Source organism: Salvelinus alpinus, chromosome 31 (genome assembly GCF_045679555.1).
Source record: "Salvelinus alpinus chromosome 31, SLU_Salpinus.1, whole genome shotgun sequence".
Taxonomy (NCBI): domain Eukaryota; kingdom Metazoa; phylum Chordata; class Actinopteri; order Salmoniformes; family Salmonidae; genus Salvelinus; species Salvelinus alpinus.
The window spans coordinates 16,491,802-16,516,801 of record NC_092116.1 but is presented as its reverse complement, the minus strand read 5'-3'; the positions used below and the strand labels follow the sequence as shown (position 1 = coordinate 16,516,801).

At 45.4% G+C, this 25,000-nt stretch overlaps 1 protein-coding gene across 1 annotated transcript in view; it reads right to left on the bottom strand.

The window, feature by feature from the left end:
* LOC139561881 (ephrin-B2-like) overlaps positions 1-25,000 on the bottom strand; it is a 103,813-nt gene that overhangs the window by 56,491 nt on the left and 22,322 nt on the right. The window contains exon 2 of the mRNA XM_071379268.1: positions 11,206-11,501. Within this exon, the coding sequence (XP_071235369.1) occupies positions 11,206-11,501 (296 nt within the window). The remainder of the gene's footprint in view (positions 1-11,205; positions 11,502-25,000) is intronic.

Below are 25,000 nucleotides of genomic sequence, written 5' to 3'. Positions count from 1 at the left end.
GTGTGTGTGTGTGTGTGTGTGTGTGTGTGTGTGTGTGTGTGTGTGTGTGTGTGTGTGTGTGTGTGTGTGTGTGTGTGTGTGTGTGTGTGTGTGTAAAAGAGCTTACTTGTATGTATGATTGCACACCACAAGGTTCTCTGTATGTACCCATTAGGTCTGACCCCATTTAGTCGACCGGTCGATTGTTTGGTCAATAGGCTGTTGGTCGACTGAGATTGTTTTTAGTTGAGCAGTCACAAATACATATACATTTTTGATGGCACACGAGACACCTGTCTGATTCACGTCTCTCTGAGTGGACTAATCCACTGCGGAGGCTGCGGGAATGCAACACCAGTATCACCACTAGTACATTTACTGTTAATTCCCATCATTTATCATCTACAATGTTTGTTTGGTTAAGATCATTTCTGTTAATGCATTTGATATATTATTATTCCAGTCTTACCATTGTCATTGAAGGAGTGACCACATTTGCAGAGCCCACAACCTTTGCTACACTTGTGAGAAACAGGTTTTGGTTTATTTCATTCCATTTACGAGTTGTCAATTTATTCATTCTCTTTTGGTTGGACCGCTCCTGTGAATCTTGAGTAAGGACACGCACCTGATTACCCATAGAAGTAGGCCTAGGCTGGCAGGCCTGCGTGTAAATGTAGGCCTTTAAATGTACTCATTTGGGGTTCTGAAACTATTTCCGATTGTCTTAACTCACCATCACCGTGGAGCTTCTCAAATAAATGTTTTCTTCGCCTCAAACAGAAAGTAAACAAAGTCTGTTTCTACATCCATTGAGAATGACATTATTCCTCAACGTAGCTTATTTGAAAAATCTTTCCAGTTCTCTCCCTTTCGATAACCATTCAGCATGAAAGGGGAAAAAATGCCATGCTCTGATCCAGTGGAAACGTCATAAAATAGGCCTACCTGATTACTTCTTATCCCTTGCAAAAATAGCCTACAGCTGTGTCTGTCTGGAGCTCACTGGTACAGGAAACTCTGAGGGCCCAGAATATTTTATCAAATGTTGCACATTTGCTAGCATGAGCTTCAGGCTGGTTCAAGTTGATAGTTGATACAATGCTTCAAGTTCCTTGCAGACAGGCCATGCGTAGCTAATGTGATTTCTAGGATATTTTCTACCTGCTGGCTGCAAGGTTTTATTTGTTGGCTTCATGTAGGCTATTTTTACATATCGGCAATAGAAGTTACTTTAAGAATTGTATCATTTTCATTTAGAATTTGGATTAATGACATGACATTGATTTGGAGATATGAAGACTTCATTTTAAATTAAATTAAATTGTTTAACAAAAATTTGCAGAGGAAAATCATTGCTGGCACAGAGATCAGTAAAAATGGTACGAATTGGCACTCCAAATGGAAAAGGATGCCAACTGCTGGTGTACTTATTACCTGAAACTTCGGGAGTATAATGGCAGAATCTGTGGTGGCCAGCAGCAGCGGAGTAGGAGGGTCAGGAACACATTTTCTCTTCTGATTAGGCTATATCGATCTCTGGCTCCCTCTTGAGTGATTTCTGTCTCAATGTTTTATCACTGTGCTTAAAGCATCTGACTAGCTCAGGAGCCTACATATAGTTGATTTTATTCCAACATAGGGTTTGTCTATACAGTGTTTTCAGAAAGTATTCAGACCTCTTGGTTTTTTCCACATTTTGTTACATTACAGCCTTATTCTAAATTGGATTCAATATTTTTTTCCCTCAGCAATCTGCACACAACAACGCATAATGACAAAGTGAAAATAGGTTTCAGAAATGTTTGCACATTTATTCAAAATAAAAACAGAAATACCTTATTTACATAAGTATTCAGACCCTTTGGTATGAGACCTGTTTCCATTGATCATACTTGAGATGTTTCTACAACCTGATTGGAGTCCAGTGTTATATTCAATTGATTTGACATGATTTGGGAAGGCACACACCTGTCTATATAAGGTCCCACAGTTGACAGTGCATGTCAGAGCAAAATCCAAGCCATGAGGTCGAAGGAATTGTCCGTAGAGCTCTGAGACAGGATTGTGTCGAGGCACAGATCTGGGAAATGGTACCAAAACATTTCTGCAGTATTGAAGGTCCCCAAAAACACAGTGGCCTCCATCATTCTTAAATGGAAGAAGTTTGGAACCACCAAGACTCTTCCTAGAGCTGGCTGCCCGGCCAAACTGAGCAATCAGGGGGAGGTGACCAAGTCAGGGAGGTGACCAAGAACCCGATGGTCACTCTGACAGAGCTCCAGAGTTCCTCTGTGGAGATGGGAGAACCTTCCAGAAGGATAACAACCTACAATCTCTGCAGCACTCCACCAATCAGGCCTTTATGGTAGAGTGGCCAGACGGAAGCCACTCCTCAGTAAAAGGCACATGACACCCCGCTTGGAGTTTGAAACTAAGATTGAACCCTTTGGCCTGAATGCCAAGTGTCACATCTGGAGGAAACCTGGCACCTTCCCTACAGTAAAGCATGTTTGTGGGGATGTTTTTCAGTGGCAGGGACTGGGAGAATAGTCAGGGTTGAGGAAAAATGAACGGAGCAAAGTACAGAGAGATCCTTGATGAAAACCTGCTCCAGAGTGCTCAGGACCACAGACTGGGGTGAAGTTTCACCTTCCAACAGGACAACGACCCTAAGCACACAGCCAAGACAATGCAGGAGTGGCTACGGAAGTCTCTGAATGTCTTTGAGTTGCCTAGCCAGAGCCCGGACTTGAACCCAATGAAAATAGATGTGCAGCGACGCCCCCCCCCCCCCATCCAACCTGACAGCTTGAGAGGATCTGCAGAGAAGAATGGGAGAAACTCCCCATTACAGGTGTGCCAAGTTTGTAGTGTCATACCCAAGAAGACTCTAGGCTGTAATCGTTGCCAAAGGTGCTCAACAAAGTACTAAGTAAAGAGTCTGAATACTTATGTAAATTTGATATTCCATTTTCTACAAACCTGTTTTTGCTTTGTCATTATGAGGTATTGTGTGTAGATTGATGAGGGGGGAAACAATTTAATTGAATAAGGCTGTAAAGTTTTAAAAAATGTGGATAAAGTCAAGGGGTCTGAATACTTTCTGAATGCACTGAATATGGAAAAATGCACATTTAAAACTGTCCACTAATCGATTGGTCGAAAGAAAAGATGACTCCAAGATTTAGTTTTTTGTCGGGGACAGCCCTAGTGCCCATTGTGTGTGAGTGCATATAATGGAGAGAATGCTTGTGTATACAGGTGTTAGCAGAATGCATATGTTAGTGTGTGTGGCAACAGTGTACGTGCTCGCTAGTGTGTGCGTGTGTGTTTGTGTATCGAGTTTGTGTGTGTGTGAGAGTGTGTCCAGTCCCCTGACAGGGTTGTGGTGATTGAAAGTGACTGTGGTGTTTCAGTGTCACAGCAGCAGAGGTGACGCTGTCTCTCTCTCTGTCAGACTCCTCTCACTTCCTATTCACATCAATGTACACATGACGTGCCCCCTCTTTCTCTCTCTTCCAGCTTTCTCTCTTTCTCCCTCTTCCATCTTTCTCTCCATCTATCTCTTTTATTTAATTTGTATTATTAAAGGAGGACAAAAATAAATACAAATTACAGCCTTTTCTTTGTTGTTACAGTTGAAGTCGGACGTTTACATACACCTTTGCTAAATACATTTAAACTCAGTTTTTCACAATTCCTGACATTTAATTCTAGTAAGAATTCCCTGTCTTAGGTCAGTTAGGATCACAACTTTCTTTTAAGAATGTGAAATGTCAGAATAATATTAGAGAGAATTATTTATTTAAGCTTTTAGTTCTTTCATCACATTCCCAGTGGGTCAGAAGTTTACATACAGTCAATTAGTATTTGGTAGCATTGCCATTAAATTGTTTAACTTGGGGCAAACGTTTTGGGTAGCCTTCTACAAGCTTCCCACAATAAGTTGGGTGAACTTTGGCCTATTCCTCCTGACAGAGCTGGTGTAACTGAGTCAGGTTTGTAGGCCTCCTGGCTCACACGCTTTTTCAGTTCTGCCCACACATTTTCTATAGGTTTGAGGTCAGGGCTTCGTGATGGCCACTCTAATACCTTGACTTTGTTGCCCTTAAGCCATTTTGCCACAGCTTTGGAAGTATGCTTGGGGTTATTGGAGCGGCAGGTAGCTTAGTGGTTAGAGCATTGGACTTGTAACCGAAAGGTTGCAAGATCAAATCCCCGAGCTGACAAGGTAAAAATCAGCCGTTCTGCTCCTTAACAAGGCAGTTAACCCACTGTTCCTAGGCCGTCATTGAAAATAAGAATATGTTCTTAACTGACTTGCCTAGTTAAATAAAAAAATAACTTGTCCACTTGGATGACCCATTTGTGACCAAGCTTTAACTTCCTGACTGATGTCTTGAGATGTTGCTTCAATATATCCACATAATTTTCCTTCCTCATGATAACATCTATCAACATGATGCTGCCACCCCCGTGCTTCGCGGTTGGGATGGTGTTCTTCGGCTTGCAAGCTTCCCCCTTTTTCCTCCAAACATAACGATGGTCATTATGGCCAAACAGTTCTATTTTTGTTTCATCAGACCAGAGGACATTTCTCCAAAAAGTACGATCTTTGTCCTCATGTGCAGTTGCAAACCGTAGTCTGGCTTTTTTATGGCGGATTTGGAGCAGTAGCTTCTTCCTTGCTGAGCGGCCTTTCAGGTTATGTTGATATAGGATTCGTTTTACTGTGGATATAGATACTTTTGTACCTGTTTCCCCCAGCGTCTTCACAAGGTCCTTTGCTGTTGTTCTGGGATAGATTTGCACTTTTTGCACCAACGTACGTTCATCTCTAGGAGACAGAACACGTCTCCTTCCTGAGCGGTCTGTCGGCTGCGTGGTCCCATGGTGTTTATACTTGTGTACTATTGTTTGTACAGATGAATGTGGTACCTTCAGGCATTTGGAAATTTCTCCCAAGGATGAACCAGACTTGTGGAGGTCTACAATTTTTTTCTGAGGTCTTGGCTGATTTCTTTTGATTTTCCCATGATGTCAAGCAAAGAGGCACTGAGTTTGAAGGTAGGCCTTGAAATACATCCACAGGTACACCTCCAATTGACTCAAATGATGTCAATTAGCCTACCAGAAGCTTCTAAAGCCATGACATCATTTTCTGGAATTTTCCAAGCTGTTTAAAGGCACAGTCAACTTAGTGTATGTAAAGTTCTGACCCACTAGAATTGTGATACAGTGATTTATAAGTGAAATAATCTGTCAGTAAACTATTTTTGGAAAAATGACTTGTGTCATGCACAAAGTAGATGTCCTAACCGACTTGTCAAAACTATAGTTTGTTCACAAGAAATTTGTGGTGTGGTTGAAAAACGAGTTTAACTCCAACCTAAGTGTATGTAAACTTCTGACTTCAACTGTATATGTACAGTACAATGCAGAAAATAGTAAAAATAAAGAAAAACCCTTGAATGAGTGTGTCCAGACTTTTGACTGGTACTCTAAATTCTACACACATTTTACATACATGGCACTTTTTTTACACAGCAGTTACATATCAAAATATAGTTATTTGATATACACTGAGTGTACAAAACACTAGGAACACCTAATATTGAGTTGCACCCCTTACTGCCCTCAGAACAGCTTCAATTCGTCAGGGCATGCACTCTACAAGGTGTCAAAGCGTTCCTCAGGGATGCTGGCCCATGTTGACTCCAATGTTTCCTACAGTTGTGCCAAGTTGGCCGGATGTCTTTTGGGTGGTGGACCATTCTTGATTACGAACAGGAAACTGTTGAGTGTGAAAAACACAGCAGCGTTGCACTTCTTGACACACTCAAACCGGTGCGCCTGGCACCTACCCATACCTACCATACCTCGTTCAAAGACACTTCAATCTTTTGTCTTGTCCATTCACCCTCTGAATGGCACACATACACAATCCATGTCTCAATTGTCTCAAGGCTTAAAAATCCTTATTTAACCTGTCTCCTCCCCTTCATCTACACTGATTGAAGTGGATTTAACAAGTGCCATCAGTAAGGGATCATAGCTTTCACCTGGATTCACCTGGTCAGTCTATGTCATGGAAGGACCAGGTGTTCCTAATGTTTTGTACATTCAGTATATATTAAATCTGGATAGATAGTACTTAACACATCCGGTATACATTATATATAGTGTTTTCAGTCATAACTCTTATAGAGAGGGCTTTTAAACCCCCCCTCAGCTGCTCTCTGTCCCTTTCCCTCTTTCTCCCTCTCTCTATCCCTTTCTCTCACACACACTATTCCTCTCTCTTTCTCCCTCTCTCTATCCCTTTCTCTCACACACACTATTCCTCTCTCTTTCTCCCTCTCTCTATCCCTTTCTCTCACACACACTATTCCTCTCTCTTTCTCCCTCTCTCTATCCCTTTCTCTCACACACACTATTCCTCTCTCTTTCTCCCTCTCTCTATCCCTTTCTCTCACACACACTATTCCTCTCTCTTTCTCCCTCTCTCTATCCCTTTCTCTATCCCTTTCTCTCACACACACTATTCCTCTCTCTTTCTCCCTCTCTCTATCCCTTTCTCTCACACACACTATTCCTCTCTCTTTCTCCCTCTCTCTATCCCTTTCTCTCACACACACTATTCCTCCCTCTTTCTCCCTCTCTCTTTCTCTGAGAAAGGACATCTGCATGTCAACAAGGGAAACTACATGACCTCTGCCTTTCACTCATCTCTCTTTCCCTCCCTCTGGCCCGCGATCATCCACTCCCTGTTTCTTTGACACAAATGCATCTCTCTTTCTTTTTCTCCCTCTGTACCTCCTTAATCTATCTCTACTCCTTTCATCCCTTCTCTCTCCTCCTCTACCTGGCATAATCCTCCATATCTTTCTCCCGTCTCTCTCTCTCTACATGTTCTCTCTCTCTGTGTTCTCCCTGTTTTAAATATCTCTGTATAGTATCTCTCTTTTCACCAAAGAGGTGAGCAGTGCTGATTTATAACAAGCTTTTGAGAAGCTGACACTCCAGGATCACTGACTCCAGATCAGTCGAAAACAAAAGGTTTCATTTGAGAAGCTTCTGCTGTTGGCAGGATGGCTGACTTGAGATCAGTGAATGGAAAGATGTTTCATCCTCTGCTCTCTAACAAAGACAACTAGTGTCATCTATATCTCTGTTTCTGATGGCAGCTGTCCACGAGGTGTGTGTGTGTGTGTGTGTGTTTGTTACAAAGGGACCTACTTTTCAAAGAGGTTTGATCTGTGGTTCAGCTAGATATCAGGAGTTTTGGTGTCACACTTAGGATCTTTGAATGGTGAAGAGGAGAAAGGAGAGAGAGAGAGAGAGAAAGAGAGCGAGAAAGAGAGTGTGAGATGAGAAAGATTGAGAGAGATTTGCAATGCTTTGTGAAATCTCTGACACTTTTACAACCAAGTCTCTCTCTCTCTCTCTCTCTCTCTCTCTCTCTCTCTCTCTCTCTCTCTCTCTCTCTCTCTCTCTCTCTCTCTCTCTCTCTCTCTCTCTCTCTCTCTCTCTCTCTCTCTCTCTCTCTCTCTCTCTCTCTCTCTCTCTCTCTCTCTCTCTCTCTCTCTCTCTCTCTCTCTCTCTCTCAGAGTTCGGTCCAACATTTCTCTCTCTCATATCAGTCTACGCTCCAGCTAATTTAGTCCACTATCAATATATTCACACATGCTAAAGGTACGTGCTAGTTACAAGACACTTGCCTGAGGGAAGGACTCATACATACACCTGCACTTTACACCCACAAACGCGCACTGATGCTCTCTCACACACACACACACACACACACACACACACACACACACACACACACACACACACACACACACACACACACACACACACACACACACACACACACACACACACACACTACTACTGGCTGATTACAGTATTGATCAAATGCATGTACATGCATACACACATCATAATGTCACTCTAAATGAGCAAAACACACTTGAAAAACCTCTACAGTACACACTAATAACATCAAATAATTGACCCAGACCTTACACAACCTCTACTCATAGAATTACACATACACACGCACAAAAATAGACACCTTGTCAACATAGAATCATCCATCTTCTCCCAATATTCCACACACATCTCTTTCTCTCTCTCCCTCCATCCCTCCATCCCTCTATCTCTGCATCTGTCTGTGTGTGTGACCTTGCATTTGAGCCCTCATTGATCAGGGCTGGAGCTGTCAATCGATCCCAAACCTGTCCGAGGGAAGATAAAACGCTCCCGTCCATACTGTGGATACCCCGGATGGCAGGTGTGGCTAGGCAGTGTAGACAGTGATTGGGGCTGTAGAATGGATCTGGCAAATCTGTAGTTCTTATCTGGACACTTCATAACACAGCAGGCAGCTATTGTTGCTGGTTGTGGTGGGCAAACACCTGATCTAACACACACACACACATGCCCGTACATACACACACCCTACACTCCTCAACCCAATTCAAATCACAAACCACAAACACACTGAAACTGTAAGGCAAATATAGAACAGAAATAGATAGGTTTTGGGAATGAATTTGGTTCCTCTCTTTCTCTCTCTCTGAAAAGAGCATTAACACAGTAAATCTGGTCCCCAGGTGAAAAGAGCATTAATACAGTAAATCTGGATCCTGGGTGAAAAGGGCATTAATACAGTAAATCTGGATCCCAGGTGAAAAGAGCATTAATACAGTAAATCTGGATCCCAGGTGAAAAGAGCATTAATACAGTAAATCTGGATCCCAGGTGAAACGAGCATTAATACAGTAAATCTGGATCCCAGGTGAAAAGGGCATTAATACAGTAAATCTGGTTCCCAGGTGAAAAGGGCATTAATACAGTAAATCTGGATCCCAGATGAAAAGAGCATTAATACAGTAAATATGGATCCTAGGAGAAAAGAGCATTAATACAGTAAATATTGATCCTAGGAGAAAAGAGCATTAATACAGTAAATCTGGATCCCAGGTGAAAAGAGCATTAATACAGTAAATCTGGATCCCAGGTGAAACGAGCATTAATACAGTAAATCTGGATCCCAGGTGAAAAGGGCATTAATACAGTAAATCTGGTTCCCAGGTGAAAAGGGCATTAATACAGTAAATCTGGATCCCAGATGAAAAGAGCATTAATACAGTAAATATGGATCCTAGGAGAAAAGAGCATTAATACAGTAAATATTGATCCTAGGAGAAAAGAGCAATAATACAGTAAATATGGATCCTAGGAGAAAAGAGCATTAATACAGTAAATATTGATCCCAGGAGAAAAGAGCATTAATACAGTAAATATTGATCCTAGGAGAAAAGAGCATTAATACAGTAAATATGGATCCTAGGAGAAAAGAGCATTAATACAGTAAATATGGATCCCAAAAGAAAAGAGCATTAATACAGTAAATATTGATCCTAGGAGAAAAGAGCATTAATACAGTAAATATTGATCCTAGGAGAAAAGAGCATTAATACAGTAAATATTGATCCTAGGAGAAAAGAGCAATAATACAGTACATATGGATCCCAGAAGAAAAGAGCATTAATACAGTAAATATTGATCCCAGGAGAAAAGAGCATTAATACAGTAAATATTGATCCTAGGAGAAAAGAGCATTAATACAGTAAATATGGATCCCAGAAGAAAAGAGCATTAATACAGTAAATATTGATCCTAGGAGAAAAGAGCATAAATACAGTAAATATTGATCCTAGGAGAAAAGAGCATTAATACAGTAAATCTGGATCCCAGAAGAAAAGAGCATTAATACGGTAAATATTGATCCTAGGAGAAAAGAGCATTAATACAGTAAATATTGATCCTAGGAGAAAAGAGCATTAATATAGTAAATATGGATCCCAGTAGAAAAGAGCATTAATACAGTAAATATTGATCCTAGGAGAAAAGAGCATTAATACAGTAAATCTGGATCCCAGAAGAAAAGAGCATTAATACAGTAAATATTGATCCTAGGAGAAAAGAGCATTAATACAGTAAATCTGGATCCCAGAAGAAAAGAGCATTAATACAGTAAATATTGATCCTAGGAGAAAAGAGCATAAATACAGTAAATATTGATCCTAGGAGAAAAGAGCATTAATATAGTAAATATGGATCCCAGTAGAAAAGAGCATTAATACAGTAAATCTGGATCTCAGGTGAAAAGAGCATTAATACAGTAAATCTGGATCTCAGGTGAAAAGAGCATTAATACAGTAAATATTGATCCTAGGAGAAAAGAGCATTAATACAGTAAATCTGGATCCCAGAAGAAAAGAGCATTAATACAGTAAATATTGATCCTAGGAGAAAAGAGCATAAATACAGTAAATATTGATCCTAGGAGAAAAGAGCATTAATATAGTAAATATTGATCCTAGGAGAAAAGAGCATTAATACAGTAAATCTGGATCCCAGGTGAAAGAGCATTAATACAGTAAATCTGGATCTCAGGTGAAAGAGCATTAATACCGTGAATGGGGCTTCCAGGTGCGTGGGAGGGAGTCTACACTATAGCAATCTAATAATGTCTGCCTTCAGGAGTTCAAAACGCAGTGTATGTATCTGTGTGTGTGTGTACATATGTGCGTGTTAGAGTGCTCCTGAACTCCTGAATCCATTCTTAGCTCCCTTATTTGGGAGAGAGGCTTCGCTTGATGTAACATTAGAGAGATTGTTCCATGTGATACACAGACTTGGCTTGGCTCGTGTTGATGACATCATCACGTATTCACCCCAAACAAACCCCAAATTAACCAAAACAAAAAGCTGGACGCCATCCCCGGTCACTGCAAGGCTGGCAATAACAATAAACATGCTCCGGGCCAAATCAGTATCCACCAAGGAGAGATGGAACATAACACACTCAAACAAAGATACACATACACACACACACACACACACACACACACACACACACACACACACACACACACACACACACACACACACACACACACACACACACACACACACACACACACACACACACACACACACAAAGGCAAAACATAACACATTTACACACACACACACACACACAGGCAAAACATAACACACTTACACACAAGCGTGTACATATACACAATAGGCAAACTCTATCACCCAAAAGTCGCACAATTAGCGCGCACACACACACACAAATCCCTCAAAACAGAATTGCTGTATAATCAGACACACAAACACACTCCAGTTCTCCCTACTCACCGATGATGTAGTAGTCAGCGTTGGTCTTGAACTCGTGTCCCCACAGGTTAGGAGAGTACTCCTGGAACTTGATAGTGAACCTCATGTCATTGTTGGGCTTGTCACAGGTGAGCAGCAGGTTGGGCGCGCCCGTCACCTCACACCTGTCCGCTTGGTCACGTGACGACACCAGATATAGCTTGTAGAACTCATACTCGGCGGGGGCCCGCTGGCTGGGGGGGTCCGACGACGGACAGATGAGGTCCAGGCGGTCCCCGATCTGAGGGTAGAGGACGTAGCCCTTATCGTCCAAAAACCTGGAGAGAGAGGGATGGAGGAGCAATGAGACAGGTTAGTGGCTTGTAACCCAAAGCAACAACATGAGACACGTGTCTCAGTCCTTGAATGTGACCCCAACCCCTCCCATACCAACTCCCTCACCTCCCTACTCATAACTTTATTGACCTTAAATTAGTACTGAATGCAGGTAAAACTAAGTATATGTTGTTCTCTAGAGCGCATAAAAATAACTGTTGACATAAGCACATGTACTTTGGATGGTGTCCATATGGATGGTGTCCCTATGGATGGTGTAGAAAAAGCATGTTGATGAGTTAGTTAAGAGGCTGAAAATAGATACGGGCTTCTTCTATAGAAATAGGTCCTGCCTCTCGCTAAGTAGTAGAAAGCAGATTATTCAGTCGACGTTCCTGTCGGTCCTAGACAATGGCAACATCATCTATATGAACGCAGCTGCCACTTCATTAAAGCCGTTAGATGCAGTTTATCATCGTACACTGGGCTTTCTTTCGGGCGACAGTTTAAGTAGTCGTTACTGCACTCTCTACCAGAAAGTTGGTTGATGTCACGTATGTTACATTACTATGTTTTCATTTATAAAGCCCTTTTTCAAAAGTCCCACTGTACCTAACATCATGACTAAACTTCAGACATAGGAGTTACCACCCCCGGTCTCAGGGATGGTTAACTCAGGAAATTCCTTTGGTCTCTATGGAGTTAGGTAAACCAGCTTTAGTTTAGTTGCACCTTATTTGTGGAACAATCTCCAAAATGTCCTTAAATTTGATGTTTTGGTGCCTCTAGGCCAATTCAAAAAGCAGTTTAAAGAACTAAATAAGCAAACACGTTTGGTGTTCGCCAAAGGCATGTGGGAGACTCCCTGCCACGTTCCTGACCTTATTTCCCTTGTTTTGTATTTATTTAGTATGGTCAGGGCGTGAGTTGGGGTGGGCAGTCTATGTTATTTGTTTCTATGTTTAGGTTTGTTCGTTTGGCCTAATATGGTTCTCAATCAGAGACAGGTGTTTGTCATTGTCTCTGATTGGGAGCCATATTAAGGTAGGTTGGTTTCACTGTTTGTTTGTGGGTGATTGTTGCCGTGTCTGTGTTTGTTTCGCCACACGGTACTGTTTTCGTTCGTTTGTTCACGTCGTTTATTTGTTTTGTATTTTGTCAAGAGTTTTCGTCTTCGTTTATATTCATTAAAAGTATGTATTCAAACCACGCTGCGTTTTGGTCCGATCCTTGCTCCTCGTCAGACGAGGAGGAAGACGAACGTTACACTCCCCAAACATTTGGAAGAAGGTACTCTGTTCAGATGAGGCTCAAATTGAGCTTTTTAGCCATTAAGGAAAACGCTATGTCTGGCACAAACCCAACACCTCTCATCACCCCGAGAACACCATCCCCACAGTGAAGCATGGTGGTGGCAGCATCATGCTGTGGGGATGTTTTTCATCGGCAGGGAAATACAGGGAAATTCTTGAGGGGAACCTGTTTCAGTCTTCCAGAGATTTGAGACCCTAAGCATACTGCTAAAGCAACACTCTAGTGGTTTAAGGGGAAACATTTAAATGCCTTGGAATGGCCTAGTCAACGCCCAGACCTCAATCCAATTAAGAATCTGTGGTATGACTTAAAGATTGCTGTACTCCAGCAGAACCCATCCAACTTGAAGGAGCTGGAGCAGTATTGCCTTGAAGAATGGGCAAAAATCCCAGTGGCTAGATGTGCCAAGTTTATAGAGACATACCCCAAGAGACTTGCAGCTGTAATTGCTGCAAAAGGTGGCTCTACAAAGTATTGACTTTGGGGGGGTGAATAGTTATGCACACTCAAGATTTCAGTTTTTTTGTCTTATTTCTTGTTTGTTTCACAATAAAAAATATTTTGTATCTTTAAAGTGGTAGGCATGTTGTGTAAATCAAATGACACAAACCCCCCAAAAATCTATTTTAATTCTAGGTTGTAAGGCAACAAAAGAGGAAAAATGCCAAGGGGGGTGAATACTTTCGCAAGCCACTGTACGAGGTACTGTATAGGTTGGGGTAAAGTGACTAGGCAACAGGATAGATAATAAACAGTAGAAGCAGCGTATGTCAAAAGAGTGAGTGCAAAGCAGTGAGTCAGATAGTCCGAGTAGCTATTTAGCAGTCTTATGGCTTGGGGGTAGAACCTGTTCAGGGTTCTCATTTCCAGACTTGGTGCATTGGTACCACTTGCCATGCGGTAGCAGAGAGAACAGTATATGACTTGGGTGGCTGAAGTCTTTGACAATTTTTAGGGCCTTCTTCTGACACTGTCTGGTATAGAGTTCCTGGATGGCAGGGAGCTCAGCCTCAGTGATGTACAGGGCCATACGCACTACCCTCTATAGTGCCTTGCAGTCGGATGCCAAGCAATTGCCAAACCAAGCGGTGATGCAGCCAGTCAAGATGCTCTCAGACTGCCCTGGGAGCTTGGCAACATTTAGCCAGACAGAACAGAGATAGAGAAGAGGACATTACGGACTGAGACCAGCTGACTCATTCATTTATTCATTCAGAACATAACACTACTACAGCTAACAACACAAAGCACTGTTCGGCTATCTTTAATCCGTTAGCATTAGCATGTTTCGCTAGTAGTAGCAAATAGTTCATGGGGAATTAAGCCTGTGTGACCAAAGATACACTAATTGAGTAGCTGTTAGCATGTTTTTGGCTAGCAGCAGACACGTAAAATGAATGAGGAATTTAGCCAATGACCATATAGATGCTAGTGAAGAAGCTAGCCTAGCACAGCGCTAGAGGGACTAGGCGTTCCTTTTGTTAATACTAAGATCAGGAGGTTATCACTAAGCACTCACACTGGAGAGGGAAACACTAACTGCACTCAACACACACCCCCGCACCAGGAGAAGATAGGAGCTGGGCTGGGCCTCAAACACACACACACACACACACACACACACACACACACACACACACACACACACACACACACACACACACACACACACACACACACACACACACACACACACACACACACACACACACACACACACACACACACACACACACACACACACACACACACACACTCACACTCACAGGCACAGACAGAAACCCACAGGCACATAAACCATTTATAAAAGGTCTACATGCCTTCCAGTCACATAGGCGGTTGCTAAGGGGCTTCCATGTAAACAATAACATTAAGAGAGATGATGGTAGCCTAACTATGTCACAGTAGACCTGAGCTAAAGAATGGCAGAGCAAACAACGCGTCTGAGAACTGCACTTAGCTGAGGGAGGGAGAGAGGGGGAACGGGAGCGGTGGATGGAAGGAGCTGGTGAGTGATGGAAAAATTATACTGGGCAGGCAGGTGTAATGGTCAAAACAGAGAAGAAGGAGGAAGAAAAAGGTATGTTTAAAAAAGAAAGAGTGAGGGGGAGAGAGACGCAGGTAGAACAACGAGAGGGAAGAAACGATAAAGAGAGAGCTCAAATACAGATGTCTGTTCAAAAACTGAAAGGGAGAAAACAGGGAAATAGACAACGAGACAGAAATAGAGAAAAGGAGAAAGCAAAGCGGGGCGATAGAAAAACAGTGTTTCGAGTCTTGGTAGAAATAGGCTTACTGTGTGGTTAACAGTAGCCTCACTTGTTGAGTGGTGCAATGGAGGCTCACTAAGATTAGTATGTGTTTCACACCTTTCCTTCCCCTGCTTCCCTGCTACGCCCTCTCATGTCAACACAGCTAACCGGTACCACTGGGCTACTGTTACAGGACACGCATTATGCTTCAATTAAAGTGTTGACCGCAACACACATCTCACCAGTCTTTCTATGCAGGAGGATCCAAAGAATCGCATGGAGTTCTATAACAAAACAGACCTTGGTTCTAATGCTCACATATAACTGAGTTAAGTTAAGTAAGGTGACCTTTTAAACAACTTTATAGAGTTTGTCTTTCCAACTAAATAAATCACTTGGGATCAGACCCAGAATAAATGAACAGATGCAGCTCAACTCACTTGCCCTCAGCACCCTGCCTCTCTCCCTTTGTTGGACCGCATCTCTCTCTCTCTATCCCTCGCACTCTCTCTCTCCCAACAGACAATAGTGCCATTCATGTGGCCACACTTTGAAACACGGAGTGGGGGATGGAGGGGCCAGAGGTGATGGAGGGAGGAGGGGGTTGAGTGAGGGATGAGGGGAGGAGGAGGGGGGGGGACTTTCCTCTCCTTTCTTCTCCGGGGTCTTCTATGAGGGCAGAAACATCATTTTCTCAACACCGGCCGCCGCCCTGCCTCGACCTTCACGGCTAGAGAAAAGACTGGAGTGTTAGTTTCTCTGACCCTCACCCCCTCCTCTTCTGACCTCTACTCCCTCCTTCTCTTCTAGCCCCTCTCCTCATCTCCTCCCCTCTGCCCTCTCTCCGTCTGTCTCTGCTGAGTGTGTGTGTCTCTGCTGAGTGTGTGTGTGTGTACCATACGGTGGCTGGTTAGATAGCATATTCGGTGCCCCACATATCCCAGATTCCTCAGAGGCAACTTGAGCCGTGTCCGAACCAAAGCCACACAGGTGCAGCCAGCGGGACAACAGAGATGTGTGTTTCTGTGTGCCTCTCTCTATCCCTGTGTGTGAGAACATGAGAATGCGGGGGTCGAAACCAACCCAAGCAGCACAGACAAGACAGAGTGTTGAGTCTGTGCCCATGAGAAAAAGCCCTCAAACCCCCACAGAGGAGCTAGATAAAAATAAATTAGAGTCTTACTTCAAGCCAATAGATCTCCATGATTTGTCCATTAAACTACACACAACCTCGTGTGCTACAAAGGACTCCAAAGTACATTCCCATTATTGAATAGTAAACCAGTTCTCTGGTAGATTTATGGAGCCCATGCATTAACCTGTCTGGGGTAGACTCATGGTATACACCTAATCACACAGACAGGTCCTGAGCGGTCTCGCAAGGCCCCAATGTACACACACCGTCACACACACACGGATACGGATGCGAGCACGCACACACGGAGTGCAAAGTCTTCCACACTACTGTGCAAACATCAATGCAAACGTCATTGAGGAGACAAAAGGTGTACATCCATCCATACTCAGTCTACATACCGCAGGGGTTCCACAGTGCTATCACACCATTAAATAAAGATGCGGTTATCTCAAGAGCATTACTATGGTACAGAGACGTTCTTTGAGAGTACACAGAGAGTTTTCAGCGTAGAGAAGGTCATTGATGACAATTCGGCTGTCCCAAACGGCACACTATTCCCTATAAGTCTTGTCATAGGGCCCTGGTCGAAAGGATGCAACCTTTGACTATTTTCCTCTAAGGAGTCATTGCCTAGATCAGAGTGAGAAGAAAAGAGCAAGTGATGAGGAGGAGGAGGTGTGAAAGGAAAGGAAATGGAGTGAAGGAGAGTGAGAAAGAGCAAGAAAAACGGAGCAATTACATTGGAGAGAGAGGGAGAGAGAGAGAGAGAGAGAGAGAGAGAGAGAGAGAGAGAGAGAGAGAGAGAGAGAGAGAGAGAGAGAGAGAGAGAGAGAGAGAGAGAGAGAGAGAGAGAGAGAGAGAGAGAGAGAGAGAGAGGGAGAGAGAGAGGGAGAGAGAGAGAGAGAGAGAGAGAGAGAGTAGTAAGGAGGGAGAAAGAGAGAAAAGGAGAAAGAATGAATGCTACTGAGAGAGGGAGAGATGGTCAGAGATGGAGAAAGGGAAAAAGAGTTGCTAACATAGAACAACTACAAGGTTGCTGTAAAGTCACTGAGTGCTGGAAGGGCTGCTGGAATGTTTGCGGTGAGAAAGAACGACGGGAATAATGCTTTCCATATGGTTGCTTCTGACGCAGTGAGAGAGGGTGGGAGAGAAAGAGAGAGGTAGAGGGAGAGAGTGAAAGAAAGAGAGAGAGAGAGGCAGGTAGGGCTGAGGAGGTTGTGTTTGAATAGTTAGCCAGCGTCGTGGGACTCTGAAGGTAAGAGTGTCCTTGTCACTGCAGTGCACAGCATCCCTCATCAGCACACACACTGATCGCCACACACACACACAGATCTACACACACACACACACACACACACTCCCTTCCGTCTGTCCGGAGGCGGTCTGGAATGCCGCAGCGCTGGTGTCACATCCAGTACACATCACACACCCGGTAACCACGGAGACATGGGATGCAGGCACGCTGATGGCCTTTCTAAAGAACACACATCCAAAATCCTTCTCTCTCTCTCTCTCTCTCTCTCTCTCTCCCTCTCTCTCTCTCTCTCTCTCTCTCTCTCTCTCTCTCTCTCTCTCTCTCTACACTCTTCCATCTCTCTCTCTCTCTCTCTCTCTCTCTTTACACTCTTCCATCTCTCTCTCTCTCTCTCTTTACACTCTTCCATCTCTCTCTCTCTCTCTCTCTCTCTTTACACTCTTCCATCTCTCTCTCCCTTCCTATCTACCCCTTTACACTCTTACATCTCTCTCTACCTTCCTCTCTCTCTATACACTCTTCCATCTCTCTCTCTCCCTTCCTCTCTCTCTCTCTATCTTTACACTCTTCCATCTCTCTCTACATCTTTCTCTCTATCTTTACACTTCCATCTCTCTCTCCCTTCCTCTCTCTCTTTACACTCTTCCATATCTCTCTCCCTTCCTCTCTCACTTTCTTTACACTCCTCCATCTCTCTCTACTTCTTTCTCTCTCTTTACACTCCTCCATCTCTCTCTACTTCTTTCTCTCTCTTTACACTTCCATCTCTCTCTCCCCTTCTCTCTTTAAACTTTACCATCTCTCTCTACCTCTTTCTCTCTCTTTACACTCCTCCATCTTTCTCTACTTCTTTCTCTCTCTTTACACTTCCATCTCTCTCTCCCCTTCTCTCTTTAAACTTTTCCATCTCTCTCTACCTCTCTCTCTTTACACTCTTCCATCTCTCTCTCCCTTCCTCTCTCTCTCTCTTCACACTCTTCCATCTCTATCTACCTCTTTCTCTCTCTCTTTACACTCCACCATCTCTCTCTCCTTTCCTCTCTCTTTGCAACCTTCCACCTCTCTCTCTCTTTACACCCTTCCATCTCTCTCTATACCTCTTTCTCACTTTACACGTTTCTATCTCTCTCTACCTCTTTCTCTCTCTTCACACTCTTCCATCTCTCTCTTTCTCTCTCTCCCTCCCTTCCTCTCTCTCTCTCTCTCTCTCTCTCTCTCTCTCTCTCTCTCTCTTTACACTCTTCCATATCTCTCTCCCTTCCTCTCTCTCTCTCTTCACACTCTTCCATCTCTCTCTTTCTCTCTCTCTCTCTCTCTCTCTCTCTCTCTCTCTCTCTCTCTCTCTCTCTCTTTACACTCTTCCATATCTCTCTCCCTTCCTCTCTCTCTCTCTTTATACTCTTCCATCTCTCTCTACCTTCCTCTCTCTCTCTTTCCACTCTTCAATCTCTCTCTCCCACCACTCTCTCTCCCTTTCTCTCTCCCTCCCCCTTTCTCTCTCCCTCTATCTCAGTATGTAGTCCAGTCTAAGGCAGGATGATTTGTGGCTGGCTAGATTGGTCCCATTAAGAATGTCTATAGGAGGTGTGGGCTGATGGAGAACCCAGGTCCTGGACAGGCCTGAGCCAGAGGGCCCCCCAGTGTGTGTGTGTGTGTGTGTGTGTGTGTGTGTGTGTGTGTGTGTGTGTGTGTGTGTGTGTGTGTGTGTGTGTGTGTGTGTGTGTGTGTGTGTGTGTGTGTGTGTGTGTGTGTGTGTGTGTGTGTGTCTGAGTTCCGACAAGGATTTTAACGGCTAAAACGTGCTCCTTTAGCGCTCCAGCTGGTGTTTATTTCTCAGTCAGAGTGTGTGTCTGTCTGCGAGGCTAAACTCATTCTCTCAAACCATCTCTGTAATTAAAGAAGGTCAGTGAGGGCTTTGGAGGAATGAGGGCCGACACCATAGACAGAGGTAGAGAGGTGGAGGGGAGAGGTGGAGGGGTGGAGGGGAGAGGTAGAGGGGTGGAGGGGTGGAGGGGAGAGGTAGAGGGGTGGAGGGGAGAGGTAGAGAGGTGGAGGGGAGGAGGTAGAGGGGTGGAGGGGAGAGGTAGAGGGGTGGAGGGGAGAGGTAGAGGGGTGGAGGGGAGAGGTAGAGAGGTGGAGGGGTGGAGGGGAGAGGGAGGGGTGGAGGGGAGAGGTGGAGGGGTGGAGGGGAGAGGTGGAGGGGTGGAGGGAAGAGGGAGGGGTGGAGGGGAGGGGAGAGGGAGGGGTGGAGGGGAGAGGTGGAGGTATGGAGGGGAGAGGTAGAGGGGTGGAGGTGGAGAGGGGGAGGGGTGGGTGGAGGGGAGAGGTAGAGGGGTGGGTGGAGGGGAGGGGAGAGGTAGAGGGGTGGAGGGGAGAGGTGGAGGTGTGGAGGGGAGAGGTAGAGGGGTGGAGGGGAGAGGTAGAGGGGTGGGTGGAGGGGATAGGTGGAGGTGTGGAGGGGAGAGGTGGAGGGGTGGAGGTGGAGAGGTAGAGAGGTGGAGGGGAGAGGTAGAGGGGTGGAGGGGAGAGATAGAGGGGTGGGTGGAGGGGAGGGGAGAGGTGGAGGGGTGGAGGGGTGGAGGTGGAGAGTTAGAGAGGTGGAGGGGAGAGGTAGAGAGGTGGAGGGGAGAGGTAGAGGGGTGGAGGGGAGAGGTGGAGGTGTGGAGGGGAGAGGTAGAGGGGTGGAGGGGAGAGGTGGAGGGGTGGGTGGAGAGGAGAGGTAGAGGGGTGGAGGGGAGAGGTGGAGGTGTGGAGGGGAGAGGTAGAGGGGTGGGTGGAGGGGAGAGGTAGAGGGGTGGAGGTGTGGAGGGGAGAGGTAGAGGGGTGGGTGGAGGGGAGAGGTAGAGGGGTGGGTGGAGCGGAGAGGTGGAGGGGTGGAGTGGTGAAAAGGGGGAGAGGTAGAGAACTGAGGAGGCTAACCTACCTCGCCTAGCCCAGACTGTGTCAACTGTCCTGGGTCACAGTCTTCAGAGAGGGCCTCCCCAAGGGCCACATAGTCTGCCAGTCTCAAATGACATCCTATTCTGTATTTAGTGCACTACTTTTGACCAGCTTTTGACCAGATCCATCACTGTATGGTGAAAAGTAGTGTACTAAATAGGCTGTTGGTGGTTATAGTCAGAAAGTATCACACTACAGTATATGAGAAACAGTGTCATTTGAGCTTTACCCACAGTCTGCCCAGTTCCTGACCTATGACCTCTAGGGTCCACAGTGTGTGTATGGAGCCTAAACTTTGAACTTTGAGGGGTCGTGAAAACTAAGGGACTCCGAAACTTTAGCAATACAAGCCCACAGTGCCTGGAGAGGTCTCCGACCCTCGGCTACACTATGTTTCTATAGGGCCACATTATATGTGGGGCCCCTAGACTACACTCCTAAAAGGCTATAGTCAGTGTATGTGGGGCCTAGATCTTTCCAACAGCCCCAACAGTAGTATCTGCTTCTGGTACAGTGCTTAATCCCGGGGTCTTGATCTCCCATTCCTACCACAAGGCACCCTCTCCCTCTCTCTCCTCCCTCTCCCCCTCCTCCCTCTCCTCCCTCTCTCTCTCTCTCCTCCCTCTACCTCTCTCTCTCCTCCCTCTTGCTCTCCTCCCTCTCCCTCTCTCTCCTCCCTTTCTCCTCTCCACCCTCTCCCTCTCTCTCCTCCCTCTTGCTCTCCTTCCTCTCCCTCTCTCTCCTCCCTTTCTCCTCTCTCTCCTCCCTCTCCCTCTCTCTCCTCCCTCTCCCTCTCCTCCTTCCTCTCCCTCCCTCTCCTCCCTCTCTCTCCCTCCCTCTCCTCCCCTCTCTCTCCTCCCTCTCCCTCTCTTTCCTCCCTCTCCCTCTCCTCCCTCTCCCTCTCCTCCCTCTCTCTCCCTCCCTCTCCTCCCCTACCTCTCCTCCCCTCCCTCTCCCTCCCCTCTCTCCCTTGCCGCGATACCCAACTCTTAAACTCCTGCTTCCCCAGTCCTTCTCCCTGAGCATCTTGAAGCGATTTGGGTCTCTCTCTCTGGCTGTCTAGCCCCGCCCCTCCTCACCGCTGGAGGCAAGGGTAGGGAGGGAGGAAGGGAGAGGGGAAGGGGAAGGAGGGGTTAAAGGCTTAGTAGAGTATGGTCGGGTTGCGGTCCAGAAGGACCCAGGGGTTGAGGAGCCCCGCGGTAAAATCAACAGCAGGCGTGTCTGTAAGAAAGCAGGACAGAAAGGCTGACGGCTGCCTGTATACAGCTGTATATACTGTATCAATGGAAAACACACACATACTTGGACGTAGGAACTCACACGTGTGCACACACACAGCCACAGAATAATATATGTCTCACACACACCCCTCCCACCCTGTCTTCCAGAACCTATTCAGTCCTGTCAGGATATTGAAGTGTATCATACCAATTTCAGCCCTGATAGCTTCGCCAGAATGTGTGTGTGTTCGAGCAGCTATGTGTGTCTACTTCCAGCACGCGCAAAACCCATTTTATTTTATTCCTCACCAGAGCTAAAGAGTGACTTCATATAAAAAAGCTGAAATATATTTTCTGGGACCTAATTCATTGGAGGTTAAGTGTTTTACTCTTCCATTTTCCTTGTGTCTGGAGGGCACAGAGACAGAACACGTTTCATAAACCACCAACCAGGTTTTCTCTCTCTCTCTCTCTCTCTCTCTCTCTCTCTCTCTCTCTCTCTCTCTCTCTCTCTCTCTCTCTCTCTCTCTCTCTCTCTCTCTCTCTCTCTGTCTCTCTGTCTCTCTGTCTCTCTGTGTGTGTGTTTGATGCTGACTCTCCTCTCCAGAGCAGTGTTTGATTGACAGCAAGCTGAGAGGCAGCTAGGCTCTCTGGTGACAGATAAGGACCTGAGCTCCATTACTCACTGGGCCCACTACACTACACAGTCCCTCAGGTAACACACACACACACACACACACACACACACACACACACACACACACACACACACACACACACACACACACACACACACACACACACACACACACACACACACACACACACACACACACACACACACACACGTGTGCACACAAACACATACACAGGCTTATTTGCATTAAAAACCATGTAAAATAAATTAATAATCAGATGAATCGAGGAATAACAGACAGGAGTCATGACCGGTGAGTGTGTGTGTGTGAGTGCTTTCGATTGTAAACCTCTGATTCCCATGAGGGCGGTAACATGTCGCAGCAAAGCACCCCCCACCCTTCCCCACCACGTTAGGGACATACATAAACACACACGTTCAAGTATACATGAAAAGATTCAAAGCCCAAATCAATATGTAAATGAATTATGAAAGGGTCTAAAAATAAAGTTTTCCCCTCCTTTGTTTAGGAGAACTCAGTAGAGAACACTCATCCAGACAATGTACTGGAGAGAGAGAGAGAGGGAGAGAGAGAGAGAGAAAACGAGAGAGCGAGAGAGAGACAGAGAGAGAAAGACAGAGAGAGAGAGACAGAGAGAGAGAGAGAGACAGAGAGAGAGAGAGAGAGAGAGAGAGAGAGAGAGAGAGAGAGAGAGAGAGAGAGAGAGAGAGAGAGAGAGAGAGAGAAAGAGAAAAAGAGAGAGAAAGAGAGAGAGAAAGAGAGAGAGACAGAGAGAGACAGAGAGAGACAGAGAGAGAGAGAGACAGAGAGAGAGAGAGACAGAGAGAGAGTGAGGAGAGAGAGATCTCACTCTTTTCCCCTTAGCCCCGTTTCTATTCCCCTTCCATCTCTCGATTGCGCCCTCTCTCTCTATCTCTCTCTCTCTCCATCTCTCTATTCTCCAGGGAGAGATGTTGGAGTGATTATTATTCATTCCTTTCAAGCTGAGAGAATAGGAAGTTCTCACCAACAGAACAGAACACACTGACTGACTGCTAACTGGTTGATTGACAGGAGAGAAACAGCGGGAAATGGGGATAAAGAGAGGAGAGAGAGAAAGACAGACAGACAGACAGACAGACAGACAGACAGACAGACAGACAGACAGACAGACAGACAGACAGACAGACAGACAGACAGACAGACAGAGACAGACAGACAGACAGACAGACAGACAGACAGACAGACAGAGACAGACAGACAGACAGACAGACAGACAGACAGACAGACAGACTGAAATAGAAAGAGAAAGAGAAAGAGACAAAGAGACTGTAGGAACCGTGGAGACTGTGGAGACAGTGGAGACAGTGGAAAACCGTGGAGAGAGTGGAGAGAGTGGAGACTGTAGGAACCGTGGAGACTGTGGAGACAGTGGAGACAGTGGAAAACTGTGGAGAGAGTGGAGAGAGTGGAGACTGTAGGGACCGTGGAGACTGTGGAGACAGATTGGTAAAAATGGAGAGCAGAGACAACAAAAAAGCAGACAGTGCAGGACGGAGGGAACGATGGAAGGGGGGTGGAGTGAGAGATGGAGGGAGGGGTTTAGTGAGAGATGTCCTGCTGAGTTAAACCAGGTGTCTGTATCAGTGTGTCACAGGGGGAGAGACGGAGGGAGGGAGAGGGATAGAGGGAAGAGAAAGAGGGAGGGAGGAATGGAGAGGGCTGGAAGAAGGCAGGAAAAGGGTAGAATAATTAGGCCGACCCCCAGCAGAGGAGAGTGGCAGGTGAATAGAGAGAGAAGAAAGAGAGAATAGGAAGAAAGGGAATAGAGAGAGAGGGGGCGAGAAGAGCGATGAGAGATGAAGGGGAAGGAGAGAACAGAAGGAAAAAAGAGGGAGAGAAATAGAAAAAAGGAGAGAGGGGTACTGTAGAAGGGTAGAGAGAAGCTGAACGGTCATAAAAGGGAGAAATTAAGAGAGAGGGAAGGCTGGGATGAGAGAGATGTGGAGGGAGAGAGAGACAAAGGTAAAGAGAGAGAGAGAAGGCTGGGATGAGAGAGATGTGGAGGGAGAGAGAGACAAAGGTAAAGAGAGAAAGAAAGAGAGAGAGAGAGAGAGAGAGAGAGAGAGAGAGAGAGAGAGAGAGAGAGAGAGAGAGAGAGAGAGAGAGAGAAGGCTGGGATGAGAGAGATGTGGAGGGAGAGAGAGACAAAGGTAAAGAGAGAAAGAAAGAGAGAGAGAGAGAGAGAGAGAGAGAGAAGGCTGGGATGAGAGAGATGTGGAGGGAGAGAGAGACAAAGGTAAAGAGAGAAAGAAAGAGAGAGAAGGCTGGGATGAGAGAGATGTGGAGGGAGAGAGAGACAAAGGTAAAGAGAGAAAGAAAGAAAGAAAAGGCTGGGATGAGAGAGATGTGGAGGGAGAGAGAGACAAAGGTAAAGAGAGAAAGAAATAGAGAGAGAGAGAGAGAGAGAAGGCTGGGATAAGAGAGATGTGGAGGGAGAGAGAGACAAAGGTAAAGAGAGAAAGAAAGAGAGAGAGAGAGAGAGAGAGAAGGCTGGGATGAGAGAGATGTGGAGGGAGAGAGAGACAAAGGTAAAGAGAGAAAGAAAGAGAGAGAGAAGAAAGAACAATGAGATGGACAGAAAGGTTGAAAGTGAGAGTGGCGGGAGAAAGGAATAAAGGGAGGATGCAGGAGTGATGAGGCCAGGAGAGGGGAGGGGAGGGGAGGAGTGATGAGGCAAGGAC